Source organism: Trachurus trachurus, assembly GCF_905171665.1.
Source record: "Trachurus trachurus genome assembly, chromosome: 21".
NCBI classification, from domain to species: Eukaryota; Metazoa; Chordata; class Actinopteri; order Carangiformes; family Carangidae; genus Trachurus; species Trachurus trachurus.
Genome location: NC_139899.1, coordinates 19,402,015 through 19,423,957, shown reverse-complemented (window position 1 = coordinate 19,423,957; position 21,943 = coordinate 19,402,015). Strand labels below are relative to the sequence as shown.

Genomic DNA, 21,943 nt, shown 5'->3' with positions numbered 1-21,943 from the left:
ATTTCTTTTAAAAAAGGCATGACTTTGCTCAACGATTCTCAACATGTTTCTCAATGGTGTCCTGTTACCAAGAATGTGGTGCACCGACTAATTGTTTCCAGTGACCATAATTCACATAGAGAAAGCAGACATGATAATGACAACACAACATAAGAAATGCCACAAATATGCCAAAGGTCACCCCTCCAAACCCTGATGTACTGTATGTTATATACATTTTCTTTATTTACAAAAGGTGAAATATTCATTGCCCTCAGTAAACTACAAAGTTCTTGTAGAAGAACAGCTTTCAACACACCCTTATCCAAGGACCTTTATGAGAAAATCACAGCGTGTAGTGGCCCATGGGCATAAACATTTCATACAAATTTATCAAATATGTACAGTACAGAATAGTATTCATTTAAAGTGAAAAATGCATAGATTTTTATGAACGAACAAATGAATACAGTTTATAAGAGTGTCCCGCACCTTATCTGCACTTTGTTTATGTTACTTAAGCAAGAGTCAAACAGCTTATAAAATTGGCACATTCATATTAAAATTCATATATTTACACATGCAAATGATGGCTCTTAAAGTGTATCTGGTTAACCATCCTACATTCATCATTAAATGGCTCAGTTTTAGTTTTAGTTTTGATGATGAATTTTCTTCTCTTGGACAACTGTTATAACTGATAAAAATATCGGTTCATCCTTAAGCTGTGGGAGAATATATAAACCTGCAAGATTTCACAAAATGGACGGTATTGTCAGAAGAATCCACGATACAGGATGCAACCTGCCTGTAAACAGTCTTTGCATGGACATGATACAGTCATGACTAACCACCATTCAGTAGTGTCACAACTTTCACACTGGAGTTTGTCTTATCCAATTCAGCACTCAAACGTGTCCATCTCCCCTTCTGATACCCTGGGTTGACCCCTTAATTAAACACGAGAGAAAAATATGTATGAGAAATAGTTTCCATTGCACCATTCATTCACAATGATCCATGTTAAAAAAAATAAATAAAAAAAAAGCAGAACTGGTGGCACCTGGATGTGTTGCACAACTCTGGTTTAACCAGTTCTATAAAACTACTACAGTGGGAAAAAAACATTATAGAGTCGAGTATTAAGCTAAAAAAAACTGGTTAACCAACTCACCGTGAAATTTTCCAACGCTTCCACAAAGCAAGGGAAAGTACAAGCACCACCCCAATGGGAATAGCTTTGTAGTATCTCATCACATATTTTGTTGGCTCTGGGCCAGGACTAGGGTCTATAACTTGACCTGGCAACATAAAAGAAAAAAAGAATAAATCACAACTCAATACTACCTCTTGTGAACGCAGTTGGGATTCATATCAAATATGGTTATGGCAATGTTAAATTGTATTAGTCCCATCCTCTCCAAGACAAAATTAGAATAAATATTTACCAGCATGGTTGGCTGTCTCGTCATATGTGGGCTCTGCGGGTGAGAGAAGACGTTAAGTTTAACTTATGAAAGATTCTGGTGTAAATTCATGGATGAGTGATGCTGCAGATATGCAGAGTGAATAAATTAATATTACTCACCAGAGATGTTTAGATTTATGATAGAATACTGATATCTTTCGTCAACATTAAAACTGCATCTGTATTCTCCCTGGTCATCGGCTGTGATGTTGTCCAGAAGAAGAGAGCAGTTGCTGCTGTTTTCAGCCACAAATACTTTGGCTTGGCCCCTGCAACTTGTGTTGAAGGTTGAATTTTTGTATATTTTACATTCCCGTGGTGATTGCCAACTAAACGACTTGTTCAAATTTCTGTTTGTGCAGTTGCATGGCAGAAGAACGCTCTTTCCCGAGATGCCATTGATACTAGGCACCTCATCATCACCTGCAGGAGAAAAGACAACCCTGGATTAGTACAGTTCTCAAAACAGTTGTTTTAACAGCTTGAGACATTATATTTCCCATTTTTGTGAATGTTTTCATTCATTTTAACCTCTTCAAATTCAGCACAAACATTCACTTGGACTAAATGATGAACTGACTAGATGTTGCTGGTCAAAAGACAATGTTGCGATGGCTTTGTGGACACAATCTTGTGGGAACACTTTGATGCAGGTACAGCAGTTCATTCAGACTCAAGGATGGTGGTGGTGGCCACGGTCCAATAACTTCTTTTTTTTACATTGAAAGATGAGATCAAAGACACAGTATCAAGTATAAGGATTAGATGACTTCCTGTAACAATGTAACATTCTACGAAAGCACCTCTCGCCATTGTTCTGTGCTGAAACTCAGGAAAGGGCACATGTCCAGCAGCTTTCCTTTGTTGTGCTTCCTGTGGTGTCTTTCACTTTCTCTCTCTTTTTTTTTTAGAGCTAAAAAAGCCCCTGAGGGTGTTTAGCTCAGTTGGTAGAGCGCCCGCCCCATGTGTTGAGGCTATAGTCCTCACTGCAGGCGGCCCCCGTTCAAATCCCACTTCGAGCGACCCTATCCTTTTCCTGTCTCTGTCAACTCTCCTGTCCATTAAAGACGAGAAAGCCCCTTGACACAATGCATCATGTCTGGAAGATGCTCTTCTTTCTCTTTTACTCATTGCTGTAGGAACAGCATTGGATTTTCATAATGATAGAAAATACTTTTTTTTTTTAATTATAGTATTATTACTATTTACAGTATATACTAATTTAGCATGTTCTCACATCAGTTTATATTCTGATTGATGCATGAACTAGTCAGTTTACTGTATAATTTCAGGTCAAACAACTTCAAGTTAGATGATCTCACTCCAGATATTCCAAAGGCTATTACAACAATCAAAGGAAGTCCATACTTTCAAATTCGTTTTTTTTTTTTTTTTTTTTTTTTTTTACTATTGTTTACTTTAACTGTACCTTGCAAAATAAGGAATCCACAGTGTTTACATGAGAGAAAAAGTTTGTAAATACAATTTTCTGAAATTATTCCACATCTGCATCGTTATCCCCTTTTTCTGTGTACATGCTATTTCTCATATCTGTCTTTTTCTTCTGCTAAGGACTGTGCAGATTTTACCCAGTTTGAGTAACTGACTCTTGGCTTTGCTGTTCAAACACACAAGCTACCACTCCCGTGACAATGCACACTCCATTGATAAGGAAACCAAAAGACGACAGATGTTGTTTAGTACTGATACCAAACAGAGAGATAGAGATCAAGATTGCTTGAAGCAGACGGACAAATGCCATGATTCTATTTTTATTCCTACACCTGTATCAAGTAGCAAGAGGGAAATCAAACAGTAACATATGTATCCTATAAATCTACTTTTATCTGTATGTTTTAATAGAATACCTGTTTTAGCAATCACAAAGAATTCGAAGATGAAGATTTAAGTGTGGTTTAGGCATTGCACCACTGGAGTATTGTGATTTTTCTTTTGTTTTAATTTATCATTGTGTTGTGTTGACCTGTTGGTCAGGTGAGAACATTAATTTTGTTTATTTCCAACATGGTCCCAGATGTCAAAAGATATAGATACATATGGAAGGATAAGTAAGCCAATAAATATCCACATCAGTATAAATGAAACGATTAAAAGTAGTATTGCTTAAATAGCCTTTCACCTCATTCCACAGGGGGGGGGGGGGGGGGGGGTGTGACCTCACGTATTAAAATATATCCTGTTCCTTTAACTTCCCGTTACACTAGCAACATAAGAAAATGTATTGGATTGATATCTCCTCTAGAGTCTCAAAAACATCAAACTGCAATTGACTATGAGCATATTACCAGGGTAATAGCCACACTATCAGTGCTTGTTCAGTGAAATATGACCAGGTGATCTTAAACAGGCTCTGTTGAACATGGTGTTGAATCTGACAAATAAGTGAGTTGATTTTGTAGTTAATCCCACATGCACTAGTACAAAAACCAAAATAGGAGAACACAGTTTTTGTTTGATTAGTTTGACTGATGGGGATCAGAGATTGTTTTATCAAGCAAACCGGTGCTGAGCTGCCCGACAAGTCACATCACATACTGTGTAGGCTATCTGAATGAACTTCGCCACGTTTACTACCCACTTCTCCAAATTAAGTAATTCAGGCATGTAGTCAGCAGAGATTGTTAGTCAGTCACCAAAGTAATCGCGTAGCCAGTTGCATAGGCCTATATGCATATGTAGCCTATACATTTAATTATTTGTTACTTCATGTGTTTAATCTGTGGTTGAAATCTTACCTGAGACAATTAACAACACCAACGCCCCCAGAAATATCCTCATGTTGCCGGTGAACATGATTTAATAGAATATAAAGCTATATAAAGCTTTAGGCTACAGTAACTTTACAAAAAGGACTGCTGGAATCTGACCTGTGTTACTATGATTAAAATGCCAGGATCCGACATAGGCTGTCAAAATCATGTAGTCCGTGAACAGAGCAAATAATCTACACAACCGCTCTCCGTGAGTCGCGCGGAAAAAGTGAAAGCTGTCAAGTCCAACACGAAGACTGTCCTCTTTCAGGGGGTGTTTCATACACGTGGAAAATCCCGCCTCCTAGGGAAACGTAATCACTGTAAAATACACTACTCGTGGAGAAGACAGGGAGAGAATAGTATAGGCCTAATGTTGTTTTTTTCATAGCGATTTCTGTCTGGCAGGCTATTTTTTCTGTGCAGATAATGTGTGTTGTTTGTTTGTAGGCCTACCCCACCCAGAACAACAAACAATTATGTTATTATGTGGGCGAAACGACCTTTCGCCCACATAATAACATAAAGCATCGGCCCAGAGAGACTGATAACACGGGCCTTTCTTTCTTTTTATTTATTCCAAACAAGGCAATTTCACAATTTGACAATATCATCACAACATTTCCATTGGTTGGAAGGGAACAGGGAGAAGATACATCTTATATTGCCTGCCCTTTACCATAGCCTACTTCAGTTCAATTAAATTTCCTTGTCATTGAACAGTGAAGCACAACGAAAATTAGGTGCGTCTCTGCCAATATACAGTATAGGCTATATATTTTTTTAAAGGATAAAAGAATATACAAAGAGAGGTAATTGAAGGGGAAAATGCAGTAGTCCCAACTAAGTGTCTTAGCCAGAACCAATAGTATTTTGTTTGGATAAAATATAATGGTCAGTGGGTTTTCGGACCCCACTAATGTAGTCAAACAAGCCCACACTCGGTCAGAGCAGCTCCCCCGCCCTCATCCATCCCTCCAGCCTCACGCCGCCTCAGTCGGGAGCTAAACGGGGAGGGAGGAGCAGCGGGATCGGGATAGGAACACTCTAACCTCCGTTGTGTCGACGCACATACCCACCTGCTTTTACGCACATATTTTGAACGCATAATTAGTTTTTTACTAACACAAAAATCGTGAACATAACCGGGGTGTTGGATACCAGGAGGACGGCATGGGAGAGCACACGGCGTTTCTGCTGTTACTGGTGGCGACCTTGACGCTCTCAGCCGAGGTGAGTACAGCGGAGGGAGCTCGGGCTGTGGTGGGAGAGAGACGGTAAACCCGGTCCCTGGCTCCACTCACCGTCAGCGGTGGGCCTGCAGCAGGCTCACCGGGGCTGCGGGCGGACCACGGCTGCGCTGTCGAAAACAATCAAACGAACAGACAAGATTGACTTTTACCAAGATAACGGTTAGAATGCGAACGCAGCGTGAGCTTATGACGTAACAGTGAAAACATTCTACACTGTACACGTTACAACAATCGCCTCCGCCGCCAAAGATAACATCATTACTTGGTTGGTTTATCCAAGGCCTACACTCATTTTGACCCAATATGTTATTTTTACCCCCTGACAGTTATAAATATCTGTTTTTCTTTTTTAAAGAGCTCAAATATAAGTCAGTTTTAACAGCGTACACACATATTTACTGCGTAGAATTAGCAAACCGAAGCTAAGTTACCATGGCCTACCGTTAGATGTCAGTGATTGACAGCTTGGCCCTGCCGTGTTGGACGTGTTATTGTTTGTCTTGGCGTGATTTTGCTTATGTATTTAACAACGTCGGTCTCTTGTGAAGCTGTTTTTAAAATGACTAGTCGCTGCCCTAGGTAGATAAACAAGTTAAATCACCATACCGCTGCAGTGACTATGGTCAGCGAAGCTAACGTTTGTTAGCTTTTTTTTTCCTTCTCAGAAAATGACACGGATTGGCATGGCAACCGTGGAGTGTTAACACGTCAGTCAGTAAATCCGAGATGTTGAGGGGTTCAAACGCCTTCATGCATCGGGGGGTGTAGCCTATATGTGACAAATAATGCAACACAAACAGTCCAGTTTTGGTGTGGATAACCATATGTCCTCTAATACCGAACACCTGGACTTTAGTGCTGAAGTGGAGCGTGTTGCTGCTGCGTCGACCTGGCTCTCTTGGTCCAGCAGCACAGCAGCGTTGCAGCTACAGGGTGATGATATTGCTAAAGAAAATAGAAAAAAAAAGAAGGATGCAGCGTTTTTAGTTTGACACAAGCAAGATGGCGCCTGCTGCTGCTGCTGCTGGACCATAGAGATACACACACACACAGCTCAGGAGGACCAGCTGGAAATGGGATGAACAAGGCTTACATTGCAATACTGTATGTGTATCATTGGATGACTACAGTTGAGTTTCCATAACAATACTGCAATTACGGATATGCAGACAAATAAACATACAAACATTCCTGCCTTAGCTTCTCAAAACCTTGCTGCAGGCAAATATTTCATTACAGGAATGCCTTAATTATGTGTGACACACCTTTTCAGGGTTCATTTAAGGATTTCTCTTTATTATTAATACTGTCACCCAACTTGTCCTTCCTGTTACTAACTGTCCTAAATTTGGTGGCTGAACAACTTGGATCTGAACCAGTAGTGTTCAGGTTTTTGTGTGTGTCTTGGCTATGGTTTTACCACTATTATCTTATGACAGAGCTGTATTCATGAAGTATTGTTGCTGTAACATTTGTGTATTTTAATAGTTTATGTATGATACACTTACGGAGATCTGTTTCATAGTCCACCCATGTAATCTGAGTTGAATACACCCATTGTTTTGCTGCATATCTTTTGATGCTGCAGGCTGGGTCATGATGGAGAGAGTCACACAGTCCCTGCACCATCTGTACCTAGATGTGATAACCTATGTGTAAATACTTTCACCCACACTCACCTTTGAGCTTGTTCCTTGATATTAGAGCAGGCCAGAGTGGTTTACCTCAGTGTAATACTAGACAAATAATCACAAGAGCAATAAATTGGTAGCGCAGGGCTTGATGCAGCTTTGCCTTCTATGTTTTTATTGGAGTGCCTGTATGAACAGCTTTTTATGGATTAATTTGCAGATTTTCATGGTTTAGTGCTGATGTTTAGCTACAATTCTGAAATACAACCCCACCTCATCACATCACATTCTTTAAAAGATGTTTTTTTTTTTCAATAGTGAGTAATCTGTGACACATATTCACGCCACACTGCCTGTGTTCAGCCAGGTGTTGGGTCACGCACCCAATGCTTACTTTTGCAGTTTGTTTGTTTTACTGTTTTGGTTGAAATCAAATGAGCAAGATGATTGTGCCAATTGAGCAAAAATATATAATGGATTTGTACTGATGGGCAATGATAAGGTGGGAAAATAGTCGTTTCCCACCTTGACTAACAGGTGGTTTATATGCTATGCAGATCTTCACAGGATAACATGGCATCCAGTTGGGATTAGTCATCATCAGTCTTTTTGAAAATCTACCAGAAAGAATAGACATCTTAAAATGTGAAACACATTGAAACGTCTATGTTTCCTCAAATGCAGAGGAAAAATATAAAGTGCAGACAGGCACTGCGTATCCTATTGGACAATAGAAGGCAAAAGCCAGATCATTCAAAACACCGTAGTCACTCAGCTGGATTTTTCTGTGGTTCAGTTTGTTTTTCTACTCTTTTCTATAATAGGCTAATTGGCATTCCTTCACACACCCATTGCTTTTTCTTATAACACAAGCTAACAGTCCTTCATGTAAACAGCTTAGCTATCATGCATTGCTTCAGCTTAAATGTTAAGTAATTTTATTTATTTATATTTATTTCAGCTTATGGTGTGATTCAAAAGAGGTCCTTATCCTTTTGACTCACCAATTTCAGCACCGTAGAGAGAGAGAGAGCGAGCCATAGGTGCAGGATTGTATGTGAAAGGAGGTAGAATAAACTGGCAGGGACTAAATACACATAAGCTGCTTCAGGAGATATCTGTGGTGAAATTATGCAATCTTTATTGTTGCTCTCCCCTTTCTCTTGTGTCCCCAGGTGCCTGCTGATGACTCTGTGGGCTTGCTAACTGAGCCTCAGGTGGCCATGTTCTGTGGCAAGCTCAACATGCACATCAACGTGCAGAGTGGGAAATGGGAGTCTGACCCCTCTGGCACCAAGAGCTGCATCGGCACCAAAGAAGGCATCCTGCAGTACTGCCAAGAGGTATTTAAACAGAGCGAGACAGCAGTGCAGCAAATGGGAATTAGATTGGGACACAGAGAGTCTCTCAGAGAGTTTTGGTAAGCAACCGGAACCAGGGTGAGAGAGACAGGCCTTTCCGTCAAAATAAAAGCACCAAGCTAATAAAAATGCAGTGAAACCTTAATATAATTTGCAAGAAAATCCCAGAGCCATTAAGCTAACCTTTTTATTTTATTGTATTTAACTATATTACAAGTTATTGTCTATTTTATAAGTTTAATTTTGGTGAACACTTTTACTTTGGTGTTAACAGAGACCAGGCTCTTGTCCTCTCTGTATGAAGAGCCTGGTGACGCGAGGCTAGAGAGTCGGAGCAAGCAGACAGAACAAGAAGGCAGGTAATGGCGTAAGGAAAGGACAAACAATCTTTTTCTGTTCTACAGGTTTACCCAGAGTTGCAGATCACAAATGTTGTGGAGGCAAACCAGCCTGTCAGCATTCAGAACTGGAGAAAGAAAGGCCGCAAGCAGTACCGCAGTCACACACACATCGTGGTGCCGTACCGCTGCCTGGGTAAGCAGTTTCCCTCACACACAGCCCAGGCGTATGCTACCAACCAGGCGTGGGCATGATTGAATGTGTGAAGGAGCATTTAAACCACTTGTAATGAACAAAAGACATGTTCATCATGTTGCAGTTGGAGAATTTGTGAGCGATGCCCTGCTTGTACCAGACAAGTGTAAGTTCCTGCACCAGGAGCGTATGGACCAGTGCGAGAGCCACCTGCACTGGCACACTGTTGCCAAAGAGGTGAGAAGAAACAAGAAGACAAGTTCATAACGTATATTACATTAAGTTCCAAGGAGTTCATTCATTTCTGATTGTTCATCAATGTCACCCTCAGAGACAAAAAGTCAAATACTGATTTTATTTTCAAGCCTTTATTATAACAGATAATCTGGTATCAGTGCTACTATATGAGGGCTGAAGTAACTGAATATTGTGCGGTTTCATTTTGGATGCTGCTGTCCATATGCGAGCCGCAGAAGCTCTGAAGGAGGAATAATAATGAATAATGTCTATTTTCACTGTTAGTCCTGCGGAGATCGCACCATGAATCTCCATGACTACGGGATGCTGTTGCCATGTGACATTGACCGTTTCCGAGGAGTGGAATTTGTCTGCTGTCCGGCAGAAGCAGAGCAAGACTCGGACATCGCGGACCTGGAAGGGGCGGAGTCAGACGTCTGGTGGGGCGGAGCTGAGACCGAGGAGTCTGATAACAGGTGTGATTACTCGCACGCATTCATCACAGGACACACACACACACACACACACACACACACACACACACACTTGTTGATACAAATGCTAAACCGGCCGTTGCTGTCGTTGCAGCATGTCACGGCCATCGGACGCCACCACAGAGGACAATGAAGACGAAGATGAACAGGGGGAAATCTTCGAAAGGGATGAAAATGGGGATGACAATGAGGACGACGAGGAGGACGAGGAAGATGAAGACATGACCGATGAGCGCGACAGTGACGAGCGCAGTTCTAACATCGCCATGACAACCACCACCACCACCACCACTGAATCAGTCGAGGAAGTCGTGCGAGGTAAGAAATCAAGTGAAACACCCAACATGCTGTTTAGATGTTGTCAATCCATGTTTCAAGTGACACTTTTATGTTTCTTTTATGTTTTCCATGAGACTCACATGAAGCTCACATTTTAATTCATTTTTTAATTTACCTGTGTGCATATGTCTCAGCTGTGTGTTGGGCTCGTGCCGAGTCGGGCCCGTGTGGCGACATGCTGGAGCGCTGGTACTTCGTGCCTGAGAAGGGCCACTGTGCTCCCTTCTTGTTTGGGGGCTGTGGGGGCAACAGGAATAACTTTGACTCGGAGGAGTACTGCCTAGCTGTCTGCAGCAGCTCTTGTAAGTCCCGGGACCAGAGCCGCTCCTGAAGTGTCCACACAACAAGCCTGATTCCTGTCCTCGGGCTGCTGAGAGATAGTCACTTTCAGTTTCTTTATTTCTTCCTGTCCTGAGTGTCTGATGGCTCTTTACCACTCAGAGATTCGGTTGCTTGGCCTTAAGTCTTGTGTTGAGCATTATTTTCTCAGTTATCTTAGATTATTTTTGTATATAATGCTATATGTTTTCACAGAAGGTAAATGAGGCAAAGTGATTTGTTTTGCTAAATAAGATACAGCGGGTGGGATTCTATATTGTTTCCTATTTTCAACAAATCTCATTAAAGATGCTTATCAACTCGCTTGCCAAGAGTTTGGTAGGAGGATTGATGCCACTCTTGCTTCTCTATGAATATAAAGCTGCCACAACCTCTGTTATCTTATCTGAAAAGACTGAAATTCATTCTTTATGCTAAGCCAACCAGGTGCTAGGTGAAGTTTTATATTAAACAAACAAAGACAAGAGGTTGAACATTCTTCTAACTTGATGCAAAAAAAAAAAAAAAACCCACCAAGCGGACAGTGTATATTTTAGTAGATGTTGCTTAAACATTAGTAAGACTTTTGGTTGATGGTAAGAAAAATATACTTTACCACCAGCTGTATCCTTCAAAAAGCTTTTGGACCGGCCATTTAACTTAATCGGAGCTATTACTATGTTTAATGACAGTTAAACATTGTAGTCAAATGAAGTGAAAATCCCCCCAAAAAAGGCAAGCGGATCAAGTGAGTGTCTCTGTTGGAAACCAGCCATGATGCTCTGTCCTTCACTCTCACATTAAGTCCTTAATATCCATATCATTTAATGACTCTTTTATTCATTTTCTAACCAGAAACACTAACTGATACTTCTTGCAGCATGTGGACAAGGCAGTGTGAATACTGAAGCCTAGATTTCAGTGTGCATCTGCATGCATTTCTATACTATGTGTGTTTGCATGTAGTGGCAAAGTATCATGTCTGCTGCTGCAGCTGTGTCGTAGTCTGACCTGGCAGATGTGTGAGTCTATAGTGTTGTCAACATCTCTTAAGTCGCTGAGTGTGTTGATAACCCGTGTGTGTGAACAGGGGAGAGTTGGTGAACGGGTTGATTTCCTGCTTGCACTCAGAGAAGCACCACACTCTGTCGTCAGTGGTGCAGCCTCTGCCCTGATCCTGACTCGGCACTTTTCATCTTATCTCAACGCTCCCACATTAAACAAAGGCACAGATGGACATAAACACACTCAGAGTGGGAAACTCGTCACCCTTTGTCCCCTGATTATCTGTGTCTTAAACCATGTATTAAAACTGTGTGTATTTAACTGTTGTATGTCATCAACACGCGTTTAAACCCAGCTGCAGTGCTTGATGTCTTTTAACTTTCTGTTTGTAACAGTATGTGTCTTGAGTCGAAACTTTCGTCATGTTGCCTTTATGGATTCCTGTTCGGACCAGTATTTGATGCATCCTCTTTCCTTGTATTGTTTTTTGTTTTGCGTCATGTGCGTTTTCCTCTCCTGTCCTGACACCTGATTTGACTCCTGACTGCTGTTCTTCCCCGTCCCAGTGCCAACTATGGCTCCCAGTCCTCCGGATGCTGTGGATCGCTACCTCGAGTCCCCAGGCGATGACAATGAACACACTGACTTCCAGAAGGCCAAGGAAAGTCTGGAGGCCAAACACCGTGATAAGATGTCCCAGGTATCATGTGCGAGTGTGTCTTAGGTTGACGATGAGGCTGCCAAGACATCTCAGATGACGTTACATAACCTTGGATTTTTCAGGATTAAATGACTGCTATTGTTCCTGACATGACACTTTTTTTAAATATCCAGGTGATGAGGGAGTGGGAGGAGGCTGAGAGACAGGCCAAGAACCTTCCTCGTGCTGACAAGAAGGCTGTCATCCAGGTAGGATACACACCACGCCACATTTCATTATATGCATTTCTGTATATGTCCTCAGAATCAAGATGAGTTATTAAAAATAATGTCGTAACACTTTACTTGACATAATACTGTCATAACCATGACATGACACCTGTCATAAACATCATGTTATTTCACTTTTGATGCAAAGTTGACATTGAGATGTCAAAAATTGAGAAGGAGGAGACTGCCTTGCATAGCACAGATAGGAACCTCACAATGGTGCCAGTGGTGTCAGGAATAAAGTCCCCCCCCAAAAAAGGAAGGAGTTCCACCGCACACAAAAGGGTCGTCCTTTCATCAGGCTGATGAAGCCCACACGGGTGAAAGGCGTTGCTGCTTGACTTTTTAAATAAATCAGTGTTAAAACGACCCCTTTGTGTGCGATGGAACTCCTTCCATTGTTTGAGATGTCCTTGTTATGACAAACATAAAGAGAACATGACCTGTCATAGCAGACCTAATTGCCAAAATTTAAAAATTATTGTTTTGACATTAAAATAACTTAAGTTTGAATACATGGACACAAGATTAGTGCTTGTAATTAGAATCATTTTCACTGTTTTTTTAATATGGATTATTAGCCTCATAATTACTGAAACAAGATTAAAATGATCCATATCAAAACTAAAACCGTATGATACATTTTGATATTCATAATCCGATTTATTGAAAAAAGTAGTGGTAATAATAATTAGCTTATTGTCGTCTGTGGACTGTGTGTGCGACGCAGCATTTCCAGGAGAAGGTGGAGGCTCTGGAGCAGGAGGCAGCAGGAGAGAGGCAGCAGCTGGTGGAAACCCACATGGCCCGCGTGGAGGCTCTGCTCAACAGCCGCCGACGCCTCGCTCTGGAAAACTACCTGAGTGCCCTACAGGCCAACCCTCCACGGGTACTCACACACATGCTCGGACATATCCACAAACATACCTTTGCACTTCTTGAGCATTGTGAAGAACAGCCAGGCAGTCAGTATGTTTACAATATGACACTTGAAAAACTGAATTATTGCCTTAATCCGACTATAACTGGACAAATGATTCAGTGCATTTCACACAGTGTTGCCAGCGAGAGAATGTGTTTTAGAGAGAGAGAGAGAGAGTTAGGCCTATTAACTTGTTTATATTCAGTTTTTTACTCTGTGACAGAAAAGTCAACATGACAAGGGGCCGTATTAACCCGCTGAAACGACACACATCACTCCATGAGGAGGAGGACACCGTCAGTTGTTCGATTTTCTCTGTTGCATGTAAACTGGGACAAGGACAGAAGTCCGATTAGACGCCAAAACCGAATTTTGAGTATAGCTCGATTAACCTGTGCATGTGAACGTACTGAGTGAATGCATCCTGGCTACAGTGAAGGACGGCCCACTCTACTAACGTGCTCTGTCATGGTCTGATCGTTCCCTCATACAGTTTTTTTTTTTTTTTGATGAACTGAAACTATTTTAGAGCACACAGTACATTCACAATGTGTACGTCAGTGGCTGAAAAGAATAACACACACCTGTTTATTTGCATAGAAAGCAGTGAACCGAGGTTGAATCACAAGTGGTTCCCCCTTTAGACGCATTTTAAACCCGCGTGTGTGTGTGTGTGTGTGAAGCGATGTACTCAGACTTGATCGCTGTTGGTTGGATCACTGGAGACGCATGTTAATACCGAGTTGTGACGTCTCTCAGGCTGTGGTGGCTGAGGTGGGGGGAGGTTGATCTGAAACTGTTACAGAGTCACGGGGGATGGTGTCAGGAGGGTTGCTCCATTGTTTTTCAAAATGTCAGTAAACCACAATTCCCTCTGCTGAGCAGCCGTTAATGGACGCGGGAGCTGCTGGGTTGTAGTTTGTGACCTCTCTGAGCCCCTTCAGACAGAAGCAGAGTCTTTTTTTTCTTTTTACGGTCGTTTTGCCTCTCTCACAATTGCAAAACATGTATTCTGGCCCTCCTAAACACTGTTACCATGAGCAACCTTAGCTGATTGAGCTTAGCGGTGATGGTGAATCAGGGTTTGTCATTCACTCACTCATCTGCAGTCTGCTGGTAGCAGCTGAACCATCCCACTTGCTACAGTCCAAGCGTGTCCAAAGATCCTCTGAAGCTTCACCGTTTGATTGCTTTGATGTCTTCACAACAGGTTTACGCCGCTGCAAAGCGTCATGGGTGATTTAGTCATGACGGTTTTTTTCTCAGTGATAATATCCTGCTGTCATTATGATTAGCAAATATAAAGGAGTGTGTGAAATAAAAACAGCACATTTGTTTTTATAACGGATCCATTCATGTAATAACCCCACTAACACCTGCAACGCTGCCGCCACCAGCCTCGTCAGGTGCTGAATCTGCTGAAGAAGTACGTCCGCGCGGAGCAGAAGGACAGGCAGCACACGCTGAAGCATTACGAGCACGTCCGCACCGTTGATCCCAAGAAGGCTGCGCAGATCCGACCTCAGGTACTGTACACCTGTCAAACTAGGTGTTACAGGTGCATCTCAGTAAATTAGGATACCATGGAAAGGTTTATTTATGTCAGTCATTCAATTCAAAAAGTGAAACTAATACATTATATAGATCCATTACACACAGAGTGAAATATTTCATGTCTTTATTTATTTAATTTCCTTTTAATTGTCATGATTATGGCTTACATTTAATGAAACCTAAAATTCAGTATCTCAAAAAATTGGAATATGACAAAAAAAGACAAAAAAAAAAAAGGATTTTTAATATGGAAATGTTGGCCTTCTGAAAAGTATGTCCATCTATATGCACTCAATACTTGGTTGGGGCTATTTGACTTGAACTACTGAAATGGACTTTTCCATGATATTCTTATTTATTGAGATGCACCTGTATGTTCTAATAGATTTTCACACATCTTGTCTTTAGTAACTGGAACTTATTCACTTTCTTCTAACCTTTAGGCTTTGACCCACCTACGTGTGATAGATGAGAGAATGAATCAGTCAGTGGGCCTGCTCTACAAAGTGCCAAGTGTGGCGAATGAGATCCAGAACCAAGTTGGTCAGTGTTCATACTTTTCTCTTTTTAAATGACAAGCTGTGGGTTTTTTTTCGTGGGGTCGTGTCAGGCGAGTCCTTCTTGACCGGGAACAGTGGCTTTATGGCCGCTCTGCTTCTTGCCTGGCATATCACAGCGATAAGATACGCTAAGTCGTGGCAGTAGCTTGATATTTAATGTACTGGTAGGAGACTGTTATATCTTCTTATCTGTCCCTGAGCAATAAAAGTGAAACTAGTGTTGAACTATTAATTGAAGTTTGCATCAGCCTGCTTTGAAAATCTGCTTCCACAGACAGTAAACGCCTTGTAATCTAGTGCAGATGCCTCAAATCAATCTCAATCTGCTCATTATTAAGAAAGGGAGTCTAATTAAACCATCTTAAATTTGCTGTGGGAGTATACAGACTGCACTAATTAAATAACCCCACAACCTCCTGTAGTGCTGAGTGAGGGTGAAAACGAGTTTTACAGCATGTCTGAAGTCCAGTGATGAATGCTGTGCTGAAGGTGCAGTATCTTTTTCCTCAGTAATCAGGACAAGTGTGGATTTCACTTCACTTGATATGCATTTTTTTTTTTTTAAAGTCATCTCATTTTGCTCTCACTTCTCCTCTCGATGTGTGATGACAGTGTCTCTCCCACTCACTTTTTCCCACTTCTTCTTCCTCTTCGTAGCGGTTATTGTGCAGAGGGTTCAGTCGGAGCTGTCTCAGCAAGTCTCTTCCCTGCAGAGCAACGGGCGGGTGAGTCGAGCTGCAACCCACTCACATATGCAGGGAGCCGGGCCCTGTAGAAGCTGCACGCTCTCGCTCACACATATAAATAGAATCACCTCTGCTCCTCTGAATGATATGGGCCGACACAACGCTGCACACAGAGGCTGAGATGCAGACAGGGTGGATTAAATGCAGAGAGAGGACATTTAAGAAAAGACCACGAAGGCAGAGGCAGAATGAGTCCTTTCAGAGTTTAATGAAGAGAAATCAAACAAAATGTGATCTCCCTGGAGGATGCTGCATCTGAAGAGTGAACTTTCAGTGAAATCACAGTTTAGTTTTTCTGTTTAAGCCACAAAACAGGAAATTGAAGTGAGTGACGCCTGACTCAGATTTCTAATGCATCAATGGGACTGTGTGACATTTTCAAAGAAAGCCTCCCTGACGTCCAGACTAAAAGTAGCTCTTACTGACGTAATTCTAAGAAAATTCTTTAAAAGCATTAAATTAAAAGCATCTTAGCCCCCTAAGGTGACTAACTGTTAAGAGGAGGGAGGAGGACTTTTAAGAGCCGTAAGAGTTTCGTAAGCAGAGAAGGAAATGGCAGAAAGACAGAGAGAGAGAGATCAGAGAAATATTCTCCAAACACTAAATGACATTTAATTAAACGCTACATATTAGACTGTGCAGGGATAATGTTTGTGGTCGACCTCCCACCGTGAAATACCACAATAACGGAAGAAATGAAGGTAATCGCACCATGATAATGTTTAACTGGAAAAATGCACCAATGCAGCAGTGATGACTGTCAAACCCTCAGTTACAGCGCTTAGCTACTGTAGTGCTGTCTGTTCATTTTCCACTGTATGTCCACACATTGCAGGCTCACAACGGACAACGATACATTAAATTGCTGCGCGATGTTTTCCAGTCTGCCTCTTGGCTTTTGATGTAACTCCGGAGCTGAATTTCCCTCTCAAATCGTATATATATATATATATATATATATATATATATATATATATATATATATACACATATATACGTATATATGTATGCGAAATGACCAGCATGGCGATTAACATAAGCAAATAAATATCGAATAACTATCGGCATGCAAACACATGTCTGTATGTTCAAACAAAACCTGACTAACAATTTATTGAACTGTGTTAAGTTGTTTTCACAATTACACCGTGTCTTAATAACTAAGTTCTGTGACGAGGGTCATTTCTAGGCTGAGTTAGGAGCTCTCTGAGGGGACTCTTTGTGAATCCGGGCCCTGATGAATTTCCCTTCTGTGTTTGCAGATGGACGGCAGGGTGAGCTACGGCAACGACGCTCTGATGCCTGATCAGGCCTATAGCTCCGCTCCCATGGACCCCGGCCTGGACGGGTTCGGCTTCATCCACCCTGAGAGCTTCAACCAGCCCAACACAGAGAACCACGGTAACACACACACGTCAATGATTAGAGGCTTTGTTGTTATTGTTAAAAAAGTAAGCTATTTATCATATAAATCACCTTTTAAGAGATAGAAATGATAAAGACTTGTTGGATGTAAGTAACAAAAACAACACAGTAACAAAACACTTAATTTTAATGAGATGTGAGCTGATAAACTGATATAGATAATAGGTAGATAATAATAATATATGTATAATACATCATTTGACTCTGATCTTTTTGTCTATTTTTATTGTAACTTATAGTTGAGCCTGTTGATGCTCGCCCAAATCCAGATAGAGGACTGCCAACGCGACCAGGTGAGTGTGTGTGTGTGTGTGTGTGTGTGTGTGAGAGAGAGAGAGATTCTTCCAAGGTGTTTCATCAATATCACATTTGACCTGTCTGCATATCATCATGTTATAACAAGAGACTCACTTGCTGCCCTGTGGAAGACAAAGATTAGCTTATGTTTTCATTCAAGTGTTTATTATAGAACTACACGCTGTATGTGTTAATCCTTTAGGTTTAAATTCATTATCTTCCTTTCAAGTAGAAGTAAACACAGTTTTAATGCATCATTCATGTGTTTGGTTGCCAGCAGTCTTTCCTTCACTGTCTGTCCTGGTGCATCATTGCATATTATTGCCACAGATATTGCAATGTATGACACTTATTGTAAAAAAGCCACTGTATACAGCCATTTTGTTAAATTGCAGATAATACAAACACAACTATTGACTTGTATGTTGAACAAAAATGCTCTTCTACCTTCAAATGATTTCATCCATTTGATTTATTACACACCTTTTGCGTACTCCTTTCCTTTCAGTATCTGCGCTGAAGCCGGAGGAGATGCCAGAGGTGCGGGTGGAGACTGAGGAGAGGCAAAATGCCGGTTATGAAGTTTACCATCAGAAACTGGTATGAAAATCATTTAGCTCACTTCATCCTGTCATCTGTCAGTTGCTTCTGGAACATAAACAGTTTTATTTTTCACTGGCAGGTGTTTTTCGCCGAGGATGTAGGGTCCAATAAAGGTGCCATCATCGGGCTTATGGTTGGAGGGGTTGTCATAGCAACTGTCATCGTCATTACCTTGGTGATGCTGAGGAAGAAACAGTATACCTCTATTCATCACGGTGTAATTGAGGTACAGAAAAGGACTGATTGAACATGTGTGTGTGTGTGTGTGTGTGTGTGTGTGTGAAATCAGTGTTGCTGAGAATCTTTATTAACTTTCTTTCCTATTTTTTTCACCGACCTTTTCGTTTTGTCCGTGTTGCTAGGTGGATGCAGCAGTGACACCAGAGGAGCGTCATCTGGCCAAGATGCAGCAGAACGGCTACGAGAATCCCACCTACAAATTCTTCGAGCAGATGCAGAACTAAAAAGAAAAGAAAAAAGAAAGAAAGAAACTGCTCATCAACATTTTTCTTCAGGCGTCTCCCAACCACTCTTCTCTCAGCACTCGTCGTAGGGTCTGTTCCACTCGGCTCCCTTGCCAAAGCTCCTGCACCTTCAGCCGCGCACCACGTTGAGGGGGGAGGGAAGGTATGAAGATTACTGCAAAGGCTGATTTTTATCTTGTTTTTGAAGGTTAGGAAAGGATAAGTGAAATGTTTGTACTAGTGTATGTGTCAGTGAGGGGGTTTGGGCCAAAGGAATCTGACATGGAACAAAGCCTGCTCAATCCCCGATTCCCTTGATTGTACAGAGCAATGCTTGATCTTACATTCACCTGCATTTGGTCAGACGAGGGTCCCCTGCTCCGACTGCACAGTTCAGAACAACCTCATAGTGTTTGTACTGAAAAAACAACGACCCTGTTGACTATTTATATGAAGTTACTGCAGTACTGCGCCCGCGGCTGAGACCAGAAACGCGTAATCCCCCCCGGCAGTTTAATTCCTGGTCGCTCCTTCATCACTCCAACTGTTTGTTCTGTTTTCCTCAAACTTCCCCCACCCCACCGCCGCCGCCGCCGCCGCCCCACCGCCACGCATCCCTGCTCCCCTCGCTCTCAGATGACAGCTGTGCTGTGTTTGATGACATAACGGCTCTTAGAGCTGCCGATGGGAGGAGGGGCTCTCAGAGCATTAAAGCCCAAGTGTTTCAGGTTTGTTTTTCAAAAAAAGAAAAATACAGAAAAATACACATAATCAAAATATGTAAAAGTTGAAAAAGATTGAATGTTTTGTTTTCTGATTTTTTTTTATGTGTAATATATTAAGACAGAGATTAGCTGTAAGTTTATGTAGTGCATGGCAATATTGACGACAGATACAGTTAACTGTATGTCGAGGTCCTCGGGAGCGGCCCTCCTCCTAGATATGTTAGCAGGATTGTACATTTGTAGTGTCTTCTTTGTGATCTTGTGATATGAAGAAGAAAAAGAGTATTCAGAATCTGGTCTGCTTTGATGTCACTCAGACTTGCTTTAACTGAATCTTGGCTCTTTATGCTCATCTCCATGCTTCACTGTTGTGTTAGCTGCATGGGCAAAAAAACGCTCTATACTGTATGTAATATATGAAGTGTAATAGTATCCGAAAGGAAGACGATCGTGTTACTGTTTGCGTTCTATGCACTCTGTCATTTTTGTAAGTCTTGATTATTATTATTATCACCAAATATCATTGCTGTTTTGTCCCTGATGCCAATTCACACTGTTGCAGCACAATGAAGTTTTTAGGAGATTTTCCAAGAGTCTTATCATTCCAGATTTATCATTCCACTGTTCCTCTTGATCGCTAATGTTTGGAAAATGGATCTCCAGCGCTCGGTGGCCCAGTTTCATAATCAAGCTCCACCTCTTCGTCTTCACCCCCCCCCCCCCTCTCCCCTCGTTTAGTTTGTGCATTCATCAGTCTTTTTCTTTTCTAACCCCCATTTCTCATGTTTATACTCTTTCTACCTGTGTCAGCAATATTGTACAGTGCAGCACTTTGGAGTCAGTTGTGCGAGTAGTTGATTAACAGATGGGACGCGTTGGCCTGTGAAGATCAGAGCAGTTTTCTAGAGACGGTCGGTCCCATCTCTTCATTCCTTCACAAAATCAGACATGCACATTATTCTATTTTTCTAGATTTCCTGTGTATACATTGTACAGTGCTTCTGTTTGTCCTGTGGTGGATATTTTCTTTATCTGCGCACATGTTGTCGAGTCTCTAAATAGTCTAATTATCAATGGGAAGACGAGCACATCTCACATCAGCATGGAAGAGACACATGCCCCCCCTGCCCTCTCCTTCCCTAGTTAAGTTAATCACGCCACCTCCAGTTAAACATGAATGTGACATGCATATTGTGCATTTATACCACAGAAATACAACACATATCACCTCTATGCGTTATATCCACACATGTACAGAAACACTAACTGAAGCTCTTAATCAGGTGAATGTTATAAATTTGTATTGATGCTCACTCCGGGTGTCTTTTGAAGGCTAGTGACAAAAAAAAAGATGCTTTTTTTTCTCTCTCATTGATTCAGTGACCTTCCTCTGTGTGTAGTTAAATGAACCATTTGCTTAGAGTAAGAAAAAGCTTTCTACATTCACTATACCATGAATAAAATTTTGAATGTACATATTACTTTCTTGTTGGCTGTCATGATTTAACTACACTACAGGCCAAAGGTTTGGAAGCAACTTCCAAGTTTCTGTTCACAATGTCTTTCCAGTATGAGTTCTATGGATTTTGGGATGTATTTACTGCATGATCAGACTTTGCTTTCATTGATGTGCATTGTGCACCATTTTCCTCAAATGTTAAGAAAAAAGAAGATTTGCAAGAGTCACAACTTCAGTGCAAAAGTAAAAAAAAAAAAAAAAAAATCACAGTTTGCATTATTCAGTTTTCTTTTGAGAGTTTGCAAACAAAAATCCTAATAAATCTGTTAATATCTATGAAAAACTACCACAGATATGGCTATAAAGTACAGATTTGTACTACACTGACGAAAGAAAGATACACTGAAAAAGAAAAATTGCTAAATGCCTAATGTTGCACAACAAATGAGTTGACTACACTCTGGAGAGACTAGAAGAAATTTGAAGTTATGATAGAAAAAGGTCAATGTGTTCTTGGAAAGATGGATTGGCCCCCGCAGTCTACTCAGACCTCTCTCTATTTGAACTTGTGTTTGGATTGGATCCATTAGTCAGAAAAGTGCGTCCCACGAATCGGCAGTCTCTCACTGTTGAACTTAAGAAAACTTTAAATGCAATTCCTGGCACATACCTTCAAAAACTTGCCATGCTGTCGTTAAAGCCAAAGGAGGTTACTCTGAAGAAAGCAAAGTCTAACCAAGAAAACCCCAAATACCTGATAATTAAAGTAAAACTGTATTCTGATAAGTGAGTCTTTATATTATAATAATGTTTATTTTGTTGCAAAGTATACCAATGAAACTATGATTGTTGTTTGTACAAATTTGAT

The 21,943-nt window shown here is 41.2% G+C and overlaps 2 protein-coding genes across 3 annotated transcripts; one reads left to right on the top strand and one right to left on the bottom strand.

Moving 5' to 3' along the window:
- Positions 1-341: 341 nt before the first annotated feature.
- Positions 342-4,431, bottom strand: LOC311005014 (uncharacterized protein). Its single transcript, XM_083997283.1, has 5 exons — positions 4,204-4,431; positions 1,568-1,870; positions 1,428-1,460; positions 1,154-1,280; positions 342-929 (listed from the first exon to the last, which is right to left on the bottom strand). The coding sequence occupies exons 1-5, from the start codon at positions 4,259-4,261 to the stop codon at positions 881-883; spliced, it is 570 nt and encodes a 189-aa protein (XP_083853409.1). The 5' UTR covers positions 4,262-4,431; the 3' UTR covers positions 342-880.
- A 798-nt stretch (positions 4,432-5,229) lies between these two features.
- On the top strand, positions 5,230-21,086 carry appb (amyloid beta (A4) precursor protein b). 2 transcript variants are annotated; one of them, XM_083997206.1, is made up of 18 exons: positions 5,230-5,451; positions 8,278-8,445; positions 8,868-8,997; positions 9,122-9,234; positions 9,520-9,710; positions 9,823-10,046; positions 10,202-10,369; positions 11,957-12,090; positions 12,225-12,299; positions 13,051-13,209; positions 14,640-14,768; positions 15,240-15,339; positions 16,014-16,081; positions 17,365-17,503; positions 17,767-17,820; positions 18,333-18,424; positions 18,507-18,653; positions 18,790-21,086. In XM_083997206.1, exons 1-18 carry the CDS (start codon positions 5,392-5,394, stop codon positions 18,889-18,891), a joined length of 2,253 nt encoding a protein of 750 aa, XP_083853332.1. In that variant the 5' UTR covers positions 5,230-5,391; the 3' UTR covers positions 18,892-21,086. The 2 variants fall into 2 exon arrangements, with proteins under 2 accessions (XP_083853332.1, XP_083853333.1); XM_083997207.1 differs by lacking the exon at positions 10,202-10,369.
- Positions 21,087-21,943: the final 857 nt, after the last annotated feature.